General features: G+C 52.7%; 4 protein-coding genes across 4 annotated transcripts; 2 read left to right on the forward strand and 2 right to left on the reverse strand.

The window, feature by feature from the left end:
• Window positions 1-98: 98 nt before the first annotated feature.
• On the reverse strand, window positions 99-2148 carry COCSUDRAFT_56737 (hypothetical protein; the record flags this gene model as incomplete). Its single annotated transcript, XM_005646009.1, has 5 exons — window positions 99-284; window positions 727-864; window positions 1267-1508; window positions 1747-1878; window positions 1998-2148. 5 exons carry the CDS (start codon window positions 2146-2148, stop codon window positions 99-101), a joined length of 849 nt encoding a protein of 282 aa, XP_005646066.1.
• An 866-nt stretch (window positions 2149-3014) lies between these two features.
• Window positions 3015-4647, reverse strand: COCSUDRAFT_66930 (hypothetical protein; the record flags this gene model as incomplete). Its single annotated transcript, XM_005646010.1, has 5 exons — window positions 3015-3529; window positions 3655-3708; window positions 3899-4023; window positions 4183-4262; window positions 4625-4647. The coding sequence occupies 5 exons, from the start codon at window positions 4645-4647 to the stop codon at window positions 3518-3520; spliced, it is 294 nt and encodes a 97-aa protein (XP_005646067.1). The 3' UTR covers window positions 3015-3517.
• Window positions 4648-4970: 323 nt separating this feature from the next.
• Window positions 4971-7863, forward strand: COCSUDRAFT_66931 (PAP2-domain-containing protein). The gene is made up of 7 exons (XM_005646011.1): window positions 4971-5106; window positions 5301-5433; window positions 5552-5657; window positions 5855-6061; window positions 6324-6459; window positions 6740-6894; window positions 7150-7863. The coding sequence occupies exons 1-7, from the start codon at window positions 5073-5075 to the stop codon at window positions 7369-7371; spliced, it is 993 nt and encodes a 330-aa protein (XP_005646068.1). The 5' UTR covers window positions 4971-5072; the 3' UTR covers window positions 7372-7863.
• A 144-nt stretch (window positions 7864-8007) lies between these two features.
• Window positions 8008-15116, forward strand: COCSUDRAFT_66932 (hypothetical protein; the record flags this gene model as incomplete). Its single annotated transcript, XM_005646012.1, has 14 exons — window positions 8008-8209; window positions 8702-8880; window positions 9134-9302; window positions 9552-9671; window positions 10061-10191; window positions 10465-10639; window positions 11170-11556; window positions 11891-11978; window positions 12323-12408; window positions 12777-12934; window positions 13278-13398; window positions 13767-13880; window positions 14302-14535; window positions 14964-15116. The coding sequence occupies exons 1-14, from the start codon at window positions 8138-8140 to the stop codon at window positions 15114-15116; spliced, it is 2187 nt and encodes a 728-aa protein (XP_005646069.1). The 5' UTR covers window positions 8008-8137.
• Window positions 15117-15797: the final 681 nt, after the last annotated feature.

Consider the following 15797-nt stretch of genomic DNA (forward strand, 5'->3'; position numbering starts at 1 on the left):
TCTGGGTGTCCAAACGCGCCTCTGATACCTGTCTTACTGTGTGCAGGGGTGTTGCTGCAGATCTCCTTTGATTTGATTTCAAGCCCTTCAGATCTCCGTCAGATCAATCTAAGTTGCAGGATGCCTGGAGCTGGGCAGGGCAGGGGGCTTGCCTGGCAGCGGGTGTGCAGGAGTGCTCCGGGGGTGCTGAGGCTGTGGCGGATGGCGTCCGTCAGGCGGCAGGAGCCCCCCTCCGGCGACCAGTCCAGGTCGATGCACGGCTGCGACAGGTGCTGGTACAACACCTGCGCGCGCACAGACGATTGGCCTAACATCAGCAAGGGAGTGTTGTTCGGTGTAGCTGGGACCGGTAGTACAGCCCCAAGCAACATTACATGGAGGCCCTGCTTTAGGAGTGCTGCCTGCCACTAGGAAAGCAAGCAGAGGCAGCTAGTAGACATTGACATCTGAAGTAGCATAAATCATGCCACATGCATCCAAGGCATTCGAACCAGTGCTTTTAGGCTGGCTCAGTCCATAACTTCCCAGACTGGTTTCAACACAAAACATATCTGCATGGTATTAGACAAGGACCGAACCCAATGGTACTGCCTTTCTGAACACCAGCACACACTCCCATTCGTGCTGGAGAGGACAAAGTCCCCAATCCCCACCAGCATCGTGTGCTGGTATTGACTCAGAATTAAAAATTCGAGCGGGACAAGAGCGGGACAGTCCCGGACAGACCTGGCAAGCGGGCGGGAGGTCGGAGGAGGGCAGGAACGCGCGGCGGCCGAGGTCCAGCAGGGTGAGGCGGCTGCTGTCCATCACCAGCGACGGCGGGTTGGCGATCAGTGGACACCGCGCAAACTCCACCGTCGCTGCCTGCCACACGCCCCGCGCAATGACTACCAGAATACTCCAGAGACTGACCGACTCAGCATGCATCACGCGCCAACAATCAGTTCAAGATTGCCAAGGAGCAAGAGTACCCCTCTGAACGAGTGTGCCTGCCATCTCCAGCTGCTGAGCAGGCAAAAACACCCACTTCTAACAAGCCCATCTGTTAAGCACCGCTTGAGCTCTGATCCACACAAGTTAGGCCCATAAAGTTGTATGTCCACTCAAAGTTCTTCAGCTCGTCCGAATCAAGGCTCGCATAAATGCATGGTAGCATGCAGACGCAGCAGCGTGCCTCGGCACACAGACATGCGACCGGCTCTAAAGATTTATGCATAATGGTGACATCAGCGCAATGTGAATCCCCCCTGACCCCTCACAGCGCACCTCGTGACCGTCGAGGGTGCTGAGCTTGGCCTCAAAAATGGATCGCCGTTCGACGGGTCCAGCAGTGTAGCCCTGCAGGGTGACCAGCTTGGGTGTCGTAATGAACAGGCCGCCCATGTCAGAGGGCAGGCCGTAAGTTATCATCGTGGTCTCCTCCATATGGTGGCCCACGCCGTATTTCAGCGTGCAGGTGTCGGGGTCGAAGGACACCCAGTAGCTGAGCCACCTGTCTAACTCGTAGCCTGCACATGCCGGCAACACTTGATAAGTGCAAAAAGAAGAGAACCTCTGCAGAGTCTCCGTTGCATGTCTTTGGTGTCCTGCCTCTCAGGGTGCCATGTGCTGGTCTGTCTCCCCTTTCTCGTACTTTCTGAGCCGTGCGCGATGCAAAAACGAGAGACAGGCCAACTCAGGACATACTGAAGAGGCAGGAGACAGGGTTTGGAACAGAAGCGTTTGGATAGGGGTGCTTCTGGCTACCTGTGGCTGTGGCTGCACCAGTACGCGCGTCAGCTGTGGGCACGACGTGTATGGCTCCCTTGTGGCGCAGGACTATGTTTGCAGAGTCCTTGCTCACAAGCACACCCACCCACCCAGCGTCTTGGTCACTGCCTGCATGTCAAGAATGGCTTTGGCTACAGTGCAGCAGCAAGATATTTTTACCATTCATGGCAGTGTCGACTGTGGAAGCCTCGTCACTGATTAGCAGGGGATGACAAACGACCCTGCACCTGAAAAGTTTGGCTTTGGCTGCACAGTGATGCAGAAGGGCTGCGTGGGCTTCAAGGAGAAAGTCACGACGCCGCCACGAAGCATTGGGAAGCCACCTGACCATGAGATTGCTTCCATCAGAGTCTTAGCTTGGTCGGCCAGCAGCACCATCCGCCTGCAAGTTCCACAAAGAGCCAGTCAGCTCCTTGGCACTGACACTTCCAGTACCCGTGGTGCTGAGGATGTAGCAACACAGCAGATGCTGGTATTCGTTCATGTAAGTGATTATGTGACAGTCTTGGTGCCAGCTGCATGGCATGCTCGTGACTTTTGATACTAGGGACGTTTCGCTGACTGTGACAATTGTGGTCCAACTCATGGAAACGGGGGACGCTGAGCTTACTGTGCCACAAACATACGGCAGAAGTAATCTTTTAGGCTTCTGAGTGCAACCAATGCTGGAAATGTCACGATTCCTCTCGGGTTAGGGTTGCTCTTTCAAGATGCTGACATCGGAGCTTGGCCGTTTGCGTGAGAGCTTTCTCTTCACCCGTACCAGTCCGGCCTGAACTTAATATTCACAGTATCAATGGTGCTTCGACCAGGTACAAGGGGGTATATGGGGCTCACTTCTCTTGCTGACGCTTGCAATTTCAAGCGCGCGCCTTGTGTTGGCCTCGACTCGGCCTACCTGGGTCGAGGATACGGGTCCTGACGAATAGTAAAGTGATCTTTGGTTTGTATTGCACCTAGAGCACTTTGGCTTGTGGCAACTTGCCGGTAGACCAGACTCTTCTCCAAATCACGACTGACAGTCAAAGGTTGAGGAGGTCAGTTTCGTGCCCAAAGCTGACGACGTCAAAGTTACAAGTATGCCAATCCAACCACACACTATTGTTTGACAGCGAAAATGTGTTTTCCATACAAAGATCTTCGTTATGAATGCAATCGGGGTCCCTTACTGATGAGTCAGTGGTGCTGACGGAAGCACAGGAGCTACATGAAGCTAGGGTTGGCTGTTTTCTTGGAACAGCTTTCAACTGCCATATAGTTGCTGTCTTGCCATTGTCATTGCAGCGGAAGGAGTTTTACGATTGCAGTCTTTTCAACACTGTCCTTAGAGCAATTGATTAGGGCATTGATATAGGAGAGTCGTAACGGTTATGCATTGGCCCTACCTAGTCCAGGACTCACTCTGTCACAGAAAGTGGCCCACTAGGTCACTTTCTGGCAAAAAGTTGCCAAGTCTGGGTCTGGCACTGAAGAAAAGGTAGCTTATAGAATGCAGCTGCAACTGCCGCGGGACAAGACTAGCAAAAGCAGCTGCGAGCAAGCTTGAGGAGTGCCCACAAAGGCCAAAGACCTAGGTAGCATGTGCAGGTCCCTCAGAAACAGCTAGCCACTCAGTGGGAGGCTGCCAAAAGCAGGCTGCCAGTGGCATATGGCATTTTGAGCACCATCCAAGGCACCATTGTGTATTCTGTGACGCAGAATCTGCCTGTCTGAAGATCCTCCCCTTTCTGCCTGGGCCATGATGCCCTCAATCAAAGCCCTGCAATGGCAGCGCAGTGACAAGCATTAGTATCTGAAGGTAAGCATGGACAGGGTTGAGGATAACCCAAGACGAACCATGTGTACACTTTTAAAAGGTACAGCAGGAGTGCCCCAAGTGCTCACCTTAATTTTCAGCGCTCGCAGCAGCGTTGCCCTGTCAGTGATCTCCAATATACCCTGCGCATGGGAAACCCATCACGCGGACTTCAACACTCCAAAATTTCAGCTCCACCATCACGCACTTTTGGTATCATTGAATTTTTTGCCACCTGTCTCTGGTTGTGTACTTATGCTGTATGACACTAGAAATGACTGTGCACTAGTACGTCTGCACCAGAGGTCGATTCTGACCACGAGCAGAGCGCACCTCGTTGATAATCTCACTGAGGATGATGCAGACTCGAGTGTAGTTGTCCAGGAGCACGGCTTCGCTGGGTGTCTTTCTGAGGACATCATGGAACGCCGTGCCGATGAATCGGAGCGTCTCAGCTACTGCATCACAGACAAGGTAGCATGTCAATCTATTGCCTCTCCAGATGACATGGGCGCAATGCTGCTCGAGTACAAAGCAGGGGCAGCTGAATACAGCTGCGCACAGCTCTGGAAGTACAGCGCTGGATTGAGGCCTGACTGCAGGCAGGGTATGCTTACATGTGAGCTCGTCATACTCCCCAGTCCCTAGGGCATGATAGACCAGCTCTCCCTCAGCACGCGCCACGTGCGCGCCAGACCTGTGTGTATGTGACCCACGCATACTTGTGAGCTACTGTCTATGGTGCAACATCAGCGATATGAACGATAAGTAGCTCAGTAAAGGCTAGATCTTTGAAAAAGATTTAAAGTACACTCCAGCGATCCGCAACCAAGAGAAGACATGCCATGCCAGTACCCTATGCCTTCTGCAGAGGTCTGGAGAGGCCATAGAATCTGTGTGGATCACCTGAGTCTCCCTACAGCCTCTTGTTTGTCTGCTGATAGTTCCCTCTGAGCATTCTGAAACGCGCTTCTGATCTCTGCCTTTTCCACTTCCGAGAAACGTTCATAGAAACGCTCGTATATGACGTTGCTGCTGGCGGTGGCAATAAGAGCGCACTGTATTCTTCCACAACTCTCCATATCGTGCTCTTAAACACATGCTAAATGCCTTTCAACGTGGAGACCAGTGAATCCAAAGCATCTTGACAAAGTTGATCAGTAATGCGTAACTTTGAATATGAGGTCAGTGATGCACAAATCAACCAATCGACAATAGAGTGACGTATTTAAATAGTCTGGAATGTCTCCAATGCAAGATCCCAGAAGTTGACTTTCTTGCTCGAGTGACGTCAGCCTCTGTCATTGGTTTGCTGAAGGAATCGAGCAAGGGGGAACGGATGGGAAAAGTTCTGTCCATGCATAAATATTCAGATATCAGTGGGGATGTTTCTCTGCCAGATCAAGACTTAGGTCCCAGAATTGTGAGAAACGCCTCTGCATGACGTTGGTGTCGCTTGACAAGAGTACGTTTTGGGCAGCTATCGACGCTGGCATCTGCACAACGGATGCAACTTGGTACCTTCAGCTGTTCTAGAAGAGGTCACAAACGTCTCAACCTATCTGTGCCACAGAAAAGAGTTGCATCAGTTCTGATCCTCCCCTCAATTCCACAGCCGTTGCAGTTGGCTTTCTGGAATGTCAAATTTTGAGAATTTTTGATATCTATTCCGCTGATAATCTCTTTTGCTATTTATACACAAAGACACTTTGACGTCCCGGTTTCGATGCCACAGGGAGCAGAGGCACCGCCTTGGATGAATTGCCGTTGGCCATTGAGATCGAATCTCTGATACCTGAGGACGCTGCTGGAAAGAGGAAGATGCGTGCATCAAACGGCATCAAAGCGCCCTGGAGTGTGATTCTCAGGTGCCCTACTTCCTGGTTGTGTTTTGCTAGCAAGCGCCCACTGGACATGTTTAATAGTAGCAGTATTTCACACTGGCAGTAACCGATGAGAAACAGTTAAAACTCATTTCCCCCGCAGGTTTTATATTGTGGACTACGTTGTGCTTCTTGGCCTCACAGTTGCGCTGATTATTTCGGAGACCTCAGTACCTTACTCTAGATTCATTTTCCATAGGGACGACTCGGTGAGCTCTGAAGCACTGCCCTGACATGCTGTACTGCCTTGCTCTTCCCCCTTTCACATTGCTGAGATGTGTCGCAGTTACCAGGGCTGCTATTCAGATATGCATTCGCATGCCTCGGAGAGTATGAATCTGAGCTGGAGCCAGTGTGAATGCTGGAGCCGGTGTGTGCCAATCCCGCATGTCTGACTCTGGTGCAGGAATTTTGGAGGTACAGTTACCCGCTGCACAAAGACAGCGTCCCCTCTTGGAGTGTGCCAGTCATTTCTCTGTGTGGGCCGGCCGCAGTCTTTATAGCGTACTTCCACATCGCGGACACCCCGCGGCTGGAGGTGCACAATGCGGTGCTCAATGGCCTTATGTGCGTCATCACCACTGCGCTCATCACCAACCTCGTCAAACTTGGGGTGCGTCTCGTTCCCTGGCTGCGATGCAATGATCATTTCCGCTGTCTCCCTTTTCTTTCTACCATTTGTCATTACTGTTGACAAAACCAGTATTCCTGTGCTGAGGCATGATGTGCTTTGCGCCCTGCTGCTATAATTGAAACATGCTTGTTAACGCTCCTAGGAGGGATTTTGAAAGTTATTGTAGTTTGGCTTTGCACTGGCGGGGCACAAATGGCTTTACTGAGGTTAGATGAAATTGTACTGTTCTGCGTGCATTCAGGTGGGCCGTCCCAGGCCGAACTTCATGATGCAGTGCTGGCCGGACGGCCTTGTCAAGTGGAATGAGGACTCGGGGGAGGCGCTCTGCAGCACCAATGCCATCGATCCAGCAGAGGGCCGGAAGAGCTTCCCCAGCGGTGAGCCTTCACCCCAAAGGTGGCCCTACAGGCTTGTTTCTTGGCATGAGCAAATCATGTGGCGTAGCATGGTCTGGTAGAGAAGCGTATTGGCATTTGAGCAGACTGTATTGCATATCAAGAATCCTAAGTCCTTCTCTCAAGGAGATATCTGCAAACCTGGAGGGAGATTGTTAAGGGCGCGTCCACACTGCCGCAGGGAGAGGGATCTGCAGAGTTTCATGCACATATTCTCAAGACACAAAATTCATTGGATGGAATTGTGAGGTGGCACACGCAGGGCATACATCGTGGAGCACGTCGGGGCTGGGGTACTTGACGTTTTGGCTGGCGGGGAAATTGAGGATCTATGACGGCAGCGGCCACTCCTGGCGGCTGCCGGCATCGCTGGTGCCCCTTGGTGGCGCCGTCTGGATCGGCATCACCCGCCTGCAGGTGACTCTTCCCTCTTTTGACCATGCACACAAATCAACTTTAGTAAGGCAAGTCATGATGGCACCAGTACAATTGGTTGTTTTGTAAGCTCTCTGTTCAGGGCAGCAACTCTCTGGGTGCATGTTTGACTTGCTGAGATGAGATGCTCATAAGGAAAAGGGTTGCAACTTGCACATCTCATCATATTACGGGGAAGCCAGCAGCTTGATGCATTGCAATGTGCACCAGTCTGACATTGACCTTGGTGCCCTGCAGGATTACTGGCACCACTGGGAGGATGTCACGGCGGGCTTTCTATTGGGGCTGGGTCTGGCGTATGCATTCTACCGCCTGAGCTATCCGTCCATATCCAGCCAGAAGGCAGGGGAGCCCATACTACCACTGCTGGAGGCTGGCAGCAATGCAGAGGGAACGCCCCAGAGAGTGCGCTACAATGACCTGGAGGCCGCCACGTCAGCAGAGCCCCAGCAGCTCTGACCCAGGCAGCCGCTGTCACCGCAATAGCACGGGGGACCAGAGACCTAATCATTTGGCTTCACCATTGGCTGTGAGCCTCTGAGATATTGGACATTAAGTTTGGGTGAGCTCTGACATAAAGTGGCACCTAGCACTCTGACAGCGAAGAGCTGAGTTTATGGGTTTTACATAATTTGAACAGCATTTGTGAGAGAGTTGATGTATTGCTACACGTTCCCTGGAGCATTCACCTCCGTTGCTGCAAGCACAATATACATATCCATTCGATCAGCCTCACTGAGGCTGATCGAATCAATATTACATCAGTTTTACATGGTCGGCAGCCTGGCAGGTATGCCATGGCCATGGCCGGCCGGCGCCGTGGCTCTACTGCTGGCAGCCTCTGCAGCTGAGGCTGAGTCAGGCTGTGGAAAGTTGGGTCAATTCAAGACTTAAGGAGCAGCAGAGGAATGTATTGTGCAACTCCTGTGGAATTTCTGAAGCTTTTCCTTCCATGCACGGAGTGTGCACAGTCAGACGTTGGGGGCCTAAAGAGGCATGGAACGGATAGAGCTGATGTGGTATTTCCCCGGAGCCCAAAACCGCCCCCAGCAGACTTTCTGGCTGTTTGCTGTCCTTTGCCTGCATCAAATTTGACAGCTATCTCGGGCACAATTGCAATCTGGGATATCTTGGTAGGTAGTTCTCAAGCTACAAGCGCATTGATCGCATCTAGTTGACGGTCACCGTATTGGGACTGTGACAGCTCTTTCTGGGGACCACGACCATGGGCAAGAAGAGTGCTCAGATTCGCAACAAAGTGACGTCTAGTCCTACTGCTAACTCTAATGAAGCGGAGGTACGCATTTTTGCGAGTTCGCAGCCTTCTCTGGAGTGTTTTCCCAGCCCTAGACAACTACGTAGTTTACTAGTGACCTTTTCTTTGGCTGCCAGAAAAAGTAAAGGATCTCTTCTGATACAAAGCAGAAATAACTCGTTATTATTATATTATAACACCATCACGATATATAAATGATGAACGAGTTTTACAGTATCGTCGTGGCTCACTAGTTCGTCAGCTTTTGGGATGCTGTCTTAAAGCAATGATCTTTTACCGCGCATGGATACTGCATGGAATGTATCGTGGTTTGTAATGCAAATTGAGGCTTTCGTGGTAGTAATTCAAATCTTTTTGTAATCCTCGTCACTTTTCTCTTAGACAAGAAGCTGAGGACGGTGTCTTCTGAAATAACAATCTGTTACCTCTTGGTAAGTGCATCGTCAAACTCATTGAGGAGTGGCTATTTTAAATCGCACTCAACCGTAATCGAGGCTCATGCTGTCTTCACAGGCGGGGTCTCCCGAGATGCTGAAATTGAAGGATGAGGGCAACCGCCTTTTTGGCCGGAAGGAGTACCAGAAGGCGTTGGAGGCCTACGATCGTGCACTGAAGGTTGCCAATGTCGAGACCAAAGACGACATTGCCCTGCTGCACAGCAACAAGGCTGCCTGCTACATGATGTTCCAGAGGTAAGCTGCAGGTTCTTTTGTGAACCCTTCACTAGTATCTTACACCATCATCTCATCCAAACAATGATATGTGCAGATCATACATCATCACATCAGTAGAAAACAACGGGCAGCTTGGTTGAACGCTGTTTTGTGCTGTATTTTTCTCCTGCACGGGGTCATTGCTCTGGTGCGTCGCAAGATGCCACGATGGAAGCCTGAACATGAAGCATGAATTGCTGCGACATATCATTCATTGCATTTATGGCAACAGGTACAAGGAAGCTGTCAACGAGTGCTCATCAGCGCTAGATGCAGTGCCCGCCTATCACAAGGCCCTAGTGAGGCGCGCTAAGGCCTACGAGCAGATGGGGCACTTCAAACAGGCTCTTTCAGACATCCAGAAGGCCAACAAAACAGACACAGCCAACCCCGAGATCCAGGTGTGCCTTCCAAAACTGCCCCACAGACAGCAACATACTAGGCATGGGAGGACTTTGCTTTTGCTAGAATCCTGTACTTAGTGGTTCTCTTGTAGGTCCACAAGGGTAGCTCTCGTGCTCTAGCAGATGCCATGGCTTGACATGCATAAGCTCAAGCCATGCATGACAGTGCTTCCGATGGGCAGAGTCGCTCCTCAAACTAGATTGGGTGCAGCTTGCTGAACATGCATGCCTGCTTGCTGTGCACAGGAGTCGGAGAAGCGGTTGCGAGACATTGTGACAGGGAAGAGGCAGGGCGGTGTCCTGGCTGCGAACGGAACAGCAGGCAGGAAGCTTGGAAAGCAGCGCCAGCAGCTGTTGGTGTTCACAGTGAGTGCACTCACTCGCCCATACAATGGATTGCCTCCCCTGCAACTGGTGTTTGCATGCTATTGCATCTAAATCTGCTCTCCCGGACACATGCATGCATTATGTCAGGGAGCAGAATTTGCTTGTAGTGCACTCTTGCAGAGGCATGCATGCATGGGATCAGGATTTAGAATTGAATCTAGGTCACTCCTTCAGAGGTACGCATGCACTGGGTCAGGAAGCAGGGAGTGGAAGCTGTACACTCTATCGGAGGCTGACATGCATGGTGTCGTGAAGCAAGGCTAGGAGCTACTGCACCCTTCCTGAGACATGCATGCATGGTGTCAGCACGGGATTTGGGGCTTCGTATGCAAGGCATCTGACACTCACAATGGCTTGTGCGTGTGCAGGGGAAGGTGTCTTTTGAGAATGAGACGAGGGTGATCCACCTGCCCAACACGCTCACATACGCAGAGCTGCTGGAGCTAGTGAAGAACAAGTTCCCCAGCGCGTGGCCCTTCCAGGTCAAGTTCCTCGACCGGTGAGGCCCCCACTCCCTTCTTCTCATTGTCTTCTTCCAAGCAGAGTCTCTTTCCCTCTGCATTGGACTCTGGGCAACTTGGTGGCATTTCCAATATAACGACAGTTAAACCTCTGCCTTGAAAAAATTCAAGGCAGCCGGTCACCTCTTCGCATCCTGCCTGAAGGCAGTGCACACACAGCAAAAGTGTCATAAATTTGGATGCATAAGGACATTCAGTGAATGAAATGATGAAGCAAACGAGCCGTCAGGTGTGCACCGTGTGCTGCGCAGGGAGGCGGACCTGATCACGGTCACAGACAAGGCGGACCTGCAGCATGCGATGAACGACGCGATGGAGGCGGCCGAGCGCAGCGCATCGCTCCCGGGGCACGGCACGCGGGGCCTGCCCCTGCAGTCCCTCCTCGCCGGCCACCCCGTCAAGCTGCAGCTCGTGCGCTGCAAAGAGGTGCGCCCCAAGCCGCTCTCTGTTGCCCTGTGACCAATGCAGACTTCTCTCTTCTTGATGCGGTGAGAGAAATTCGCTGCATGGTTTCATTGGTGGGATGATTGTGACACCCGTCAGAAGGAAGTTTGGGCAGTCATGAGACATTACTGGTCGGCGGCCAGAATGTAGTTGCTACTGTATTCTGCATGCATGCCCAGCTTTTCGCAATTTCTCTAGTGACCATGCAGGAAATATGGGTCATGCTGATTGAAGTGCAATGCTTTGTCTGCTAATCCTACAAGCCTTCCATGCACAATCCCTGTAGAATTCTAGAAAGCTCGAGACACAAAATGTCGAGAGGCACTCACAAGGGGAATAAAGTTGATCTAATATCACCAGCGGTGGCTTTAAGCCCTTTTCCCAAAAGAAACAGGCATGCCTTGTTGACATCATGTGTGCGGTGGCAGTCCATGCCTTGTCAACAGCGTGTCTTGTGGTGGTGCAAGACGGCAGTGCATGTAATGCTGACAGCGTGCATGCTGCTTCCATAGGAGGAGGTGCCGAAGCCCCCCCAGGAGGAGGAGTACATGCTGGCGCAGCTGAACGAGATGCGGCGCCAGCTGCAGGCCCAGCAGCTGGCGGCCGCGCAGAAGAAGGCGGCCGAGTCTAGCGCGGCAGCGCAGCAACAGCAGCAGGAGACGTTCGAAATCGACCAGTGGATTGTGGACTTTGCGCAGCTGTTCCGGGAGCAGCTGGGCGTTGACCCCGACAAGCACCTCGACCTCACCAACATCGCCTGGGAGAAGCTGCAGGCGCGCACCAGCACTCGTCGCCATTATCCAAGTCAAACTGCATCTCTTTGCCCTCATACTCCCGTGGAGGCCATAGTTCAACCAACCCTGGAGCTCCTCGCAAGGGACCAGGATGGAATTGATATTGTGACTCCTCGGAGCTATTGGCAGTGCCAGAGAAATACCCATGCCGCTCTAGAAGGCGTCCGCCCAAGGGGCACCTTTATGCATTCCTGAAGTATTATGTGTTAGGGGCAGTCAACCCTCGGCTGTGGGCATAATACCGACCACAATGTGTTTTGCACCAAAGGCAAGTCAGTGTGCCCAGTAGTATATCCTTGGCAAAGGCTGTTTGTCCACTAGAACTCTGCAGTATTATTCCAGGCCTTGAATGGATCCAAGGACATGCAAGAATGTGGAATCAGGTGATACTATTGCAGCTTGCAGTGTCTGTTCTCATGTGGTGTGGTGCTGGAAACAGGCGGCGCTGGACACGGCGGTGCAGAGCGACAAGGCACCCGCGCTCTTTGACGGGGCAGCCGACAAGTTCCAGGAGGTCTCAGCGCACGGTGCGCTCACATTATGCGTGTTGCTTGTCAGCTGAGAGTTTCACAGAGACATCGCATGCAGTAATAGATGCAGGGTTGCACAAAGTAGCAGAACAAGGCGTGCTTTTGTCGTCTGACAATGTCTGCAGAATGTTGTGATCTCGCTATGTAGACTCTTATGAGTTGGCATTCTTCTTGGTGCAAACCTGGTTATTTTGCAAAGATTCTGCAGGCATTGTCAGGTACCGGAAGCGAGCGCTGTTAGCTTCTTTGGGTGTGTCATGCATGAGTTACACAATCGCGACACAGCACAGCTAGCCGACTGCAGCTGTTGCTGATAATTTATTGGATGTTCTTGCCTGCAGGCATGCTGCAGTGGGGCAACGTGTTCTTCTGCATGGGCAAGCGCACCATCGACAAGGCCGCAGCCGCCGGCCAAAACGTTTCCGAGGTGTGCTCTTCTGGTTTACCTCCGCCCGCTTGTGCAAGCAATCATACCTCCCTGACCCATCCACAGACTGCAGCTGGCCGAACGCGGCCACAGGCTAGCTGTCTACCAAGTGTAAGCTGATTGATGGCTGATGGGCAATGGCATTTGCATGCTCGGAAATGATCTGCGAGGGCGCAAAGACTGCCTTGGGGCAGTCTACACCTGCAGTGCAATTTCAGATCGTGCATTTTCCACATGCACGCAAATCAGCTGTCACTGTGAGCTTTGCTTGGATGTTATAAAAATTTGTGCATTTTTAAAATTTTCTGTCAATGTGTGCATATCCAATTTGTAAGCGTGGAATAATGGGCGGTGTTTGCCTGCCGCAGGTGGCGGAGGAGGCGGAGGCGGATTTTGCGAGGGCGCAGGAGAAGTACGAGGAGAGCCGGCGCATCAAGTCGGACTACTACGACGCCTACGTCAGCCTGGGCAACCTTGACTTTGAGCGCGGCAAGCTCGCCCTTGGCCTCGCCGTCCCGCCCCCACAGTGCGCCCCAACCTCCCTGCAATTCCTCATCCTCAACCCTGTAGTTCCTCAGACGATTATCATCACGATGGCATTATTGGCATGGCTCTGTCAGTTATTGTCAAGATACAGCAACAATGGGAAATCTCCTGACATGACAATCTTTGTCACGGTACAGAAGTACTAATGGGTATCATTATCAAAGCATTGGCTGGGGCTGCTGCCTTGTTTCAGTGATGGTGGCTGAGTAGCATCTCAGCATGGTTGGCCCAGCAGTTAGCTGCTAATCATTTGTGAGCACTGCAGAAAAGGCTGCAGCAGTCCTGTGCCAGACCCTTGATCACATTTCCTGGGCGCAATGCAGGCCTGCGGAGGAGCCGGCTGAGGGAGCTGAGAAGAAGAGCGAGGCGGAGGTGCAAGCCGCACAGGAGGCCGCCAACAAGCAGCAGCAGGCCGCCCTCAAGGCCGCCCTCGCCAAGATCACGGTGCGCAGCCATCGGCTTCATCCCCACACCGGGCTGAGTTTTGCAGGCTTGGGACCTGCACGTTTTCTGTGCATGCCCTGATTGGCAAACAACATAGTCTCATGCTTGTACTCTTTGGTTGTGGCGCCATGCCAGGTCCATGTAATTGTGTCCAGGTCCATGTATTTGCGTCAATGATTACCGAGAGAAGTGCGTTCTGGTCATCCTTGGGGAGGCTGTGGGTCATTTACTTGTGGGGCCCCATCCTTCTGACGACATTTTGCTGGGAAAGATGGTCTGGGCAGGGGTCAATGAGCAGATGTGTTCCCTTGAGTAGGCATAGAATGTCAGGGCAGCACGATGTAAGGGTGGGTGACGTTTTTGTGCAGGATGCGAAGCTGAAGGCTGCGCAGCCGTACTTTGAGCGCACGTGGGCCAAGTTCCAGGAGGCGCTGGACCAGCTGCCCGAGGCAGACAAGGGCAAGAAGCTCAAGCCCGTCCAGGTGTGTTTACCTTGCTTGTTTGCTCGCTACAAATGTTCTCTGCCCCAATCTGCCCCAGTATCTTCCCTGCACAAAGACTTCTCTCATTGAGGCTACTTGAAAGATGCTTTACAATTCTCACCTCTGCAGCCCAAAGCAAAGAGTGTCAATCGACAATCTGAGAGATGTCTCTTTGGAAGATACAACAGAAAGAGCATGCAGCATTCTCACTCATTGGGAGTCGACTGAGGTTGTGACATTAACAAGCTACATAATGCAGGGCTCCTCGTTGCTCCTCGTTGACCAGCTGATCCTAACTTGCATCAAATGATTGTCCCAGGGGTCTGGAGGACAGGTGTGGCTGGGGCTGTTTGTCCAGGCCTTCTCTGCAGTTGAAGTACTAAACTCAAACGCTGAGCCAGCGGTGCATCCCCCCGTGCAGGAGGGGCAGCCAGTGGAGGACGAGAACAACCCGTGGGCGCACTGCATGGTGATGTGGGGCAACTTGCTGTACGAGGCCAGCCAGATGTACGCCGCCGCCGGTCGCGCCGACTGGAAGGCAACGCTCGACCAGGCCGTCGACAACTTCCGCGCTGCCGGCTGCCCCGAGAACGACATCCGCGCCGCTCTGGGCAACCACACCCAGGTCGAGCACTTGGACCTGCCCCCCATCAAGGTTGGTGCTGCCCCTCCCTTTATGCCTCACCTACAAACCGCACCTGTATCCTGTGGACCCATAGCTCCAAATCAAAAGCTTTGATCTGGTGGAGGAACTACATCTAGCGGCGGGACACATTCCTGTATCCCAAAGCTTGTGTTGGTGTGGCTGTCTGAAGCATTCTGTGGTGGACCTCTTAAGTACACAGATTCACAGATTGCATGGATCTAATCCATGCCGATCGCCCATTGAGCATCATGTGCAAGTATGTGACCCATCTGAGGGCGCAACGCATTCATGGTTGGCCTGCTTCGATGTGATACTCAAAGACCGTCTGGGCATTGGGTGGGATCCCACAGGAGCTGCTGACACCAACGTCTCTGGTGAAGCTTTACAAAGCCAGTGGTTGGCATCTTGCATGGCTGATGTGTCGTCTGTTTCCACAGGAGCCCGAGAAGGCCAAGCCGGCGGCGGAGGAGGCGAATGGCAAGGCCGAGGAGGAGGCGCCTAAGGGCGGCCTGCCAGCTCTCGGCCCCAAGCCCAAGAAGAAATCCGCGGCCGCCGCGCCATCCGAGCCGGCCAAGCAGGCCGAGGCCTGAGGGCCTTCCTTTTTGCCATCAGTGTGACTGTCAGCACAGGGTGTGAGGGGACGCCGTTCTCTCATCACATCCTTCTACGTGCTGAGTTACAGTCACATGGGAGCAGCTGGCCTGCTTCTTAGCGCAGCATGGCAGAAGTGCACCGTGGCCCAGGCTGGGCTTGGCCTTGGCCCCTGGGGTATGGAGGAAGGATGTGCTGGTTGCGCCAGTAGAAGGAATGAGCGTTGGTTGGAAAAGGAGGGTTGGATAGGAACATGGCAGGAGCAATCTTGCCAGTGAGACTTAAAGTAGGTGGCAACAGCGGGCTGTTGTGTGGGCCAAACATGCAGTAATCTAGCTCAGTTGAGTGCAGTGCAGCCATCCGCAGCCTGGCAGCGAGGCTTGCACGCTTGCCAGCAGCCATATGACTTCACACATCCAGCAAAGATATCGGCGTGAACTGTCTATTGATGCTGGTAATCAAGTTGCTGTCGTGCGAGAGCATGTCGCCAGCTAGCTTGCTGTGATGATGTGATCATCTTAGATGCAACAGCAGCTGAGCGCCTTAGCGGAGCAATTTCGAGTGCTATCTCTGCAATTGCCTTATTTGAGGGTCTCAAGATCAAGAAGCTGTCTTTCTAGGGGCTGGCCTTCACTTCGCATATTGATTTCGCGGTTTTGAGAGGGGGCTCATGAGAGAGA

The sequence above is a fragment of the Coccomyxa subellipsoidea genome (genome assembly GCF_000258705.1).
Source record: "Coccomyxa subellipsoidea C-169, whole genome shotgun sequence".
Lineage (NCBI taxonomy): Eukaryota > Viridiplantae > Chlorophyta > Trebouxiophyceae > Coccomyxaceae > Coccomyxa > Coccomyxa subellipsoidea.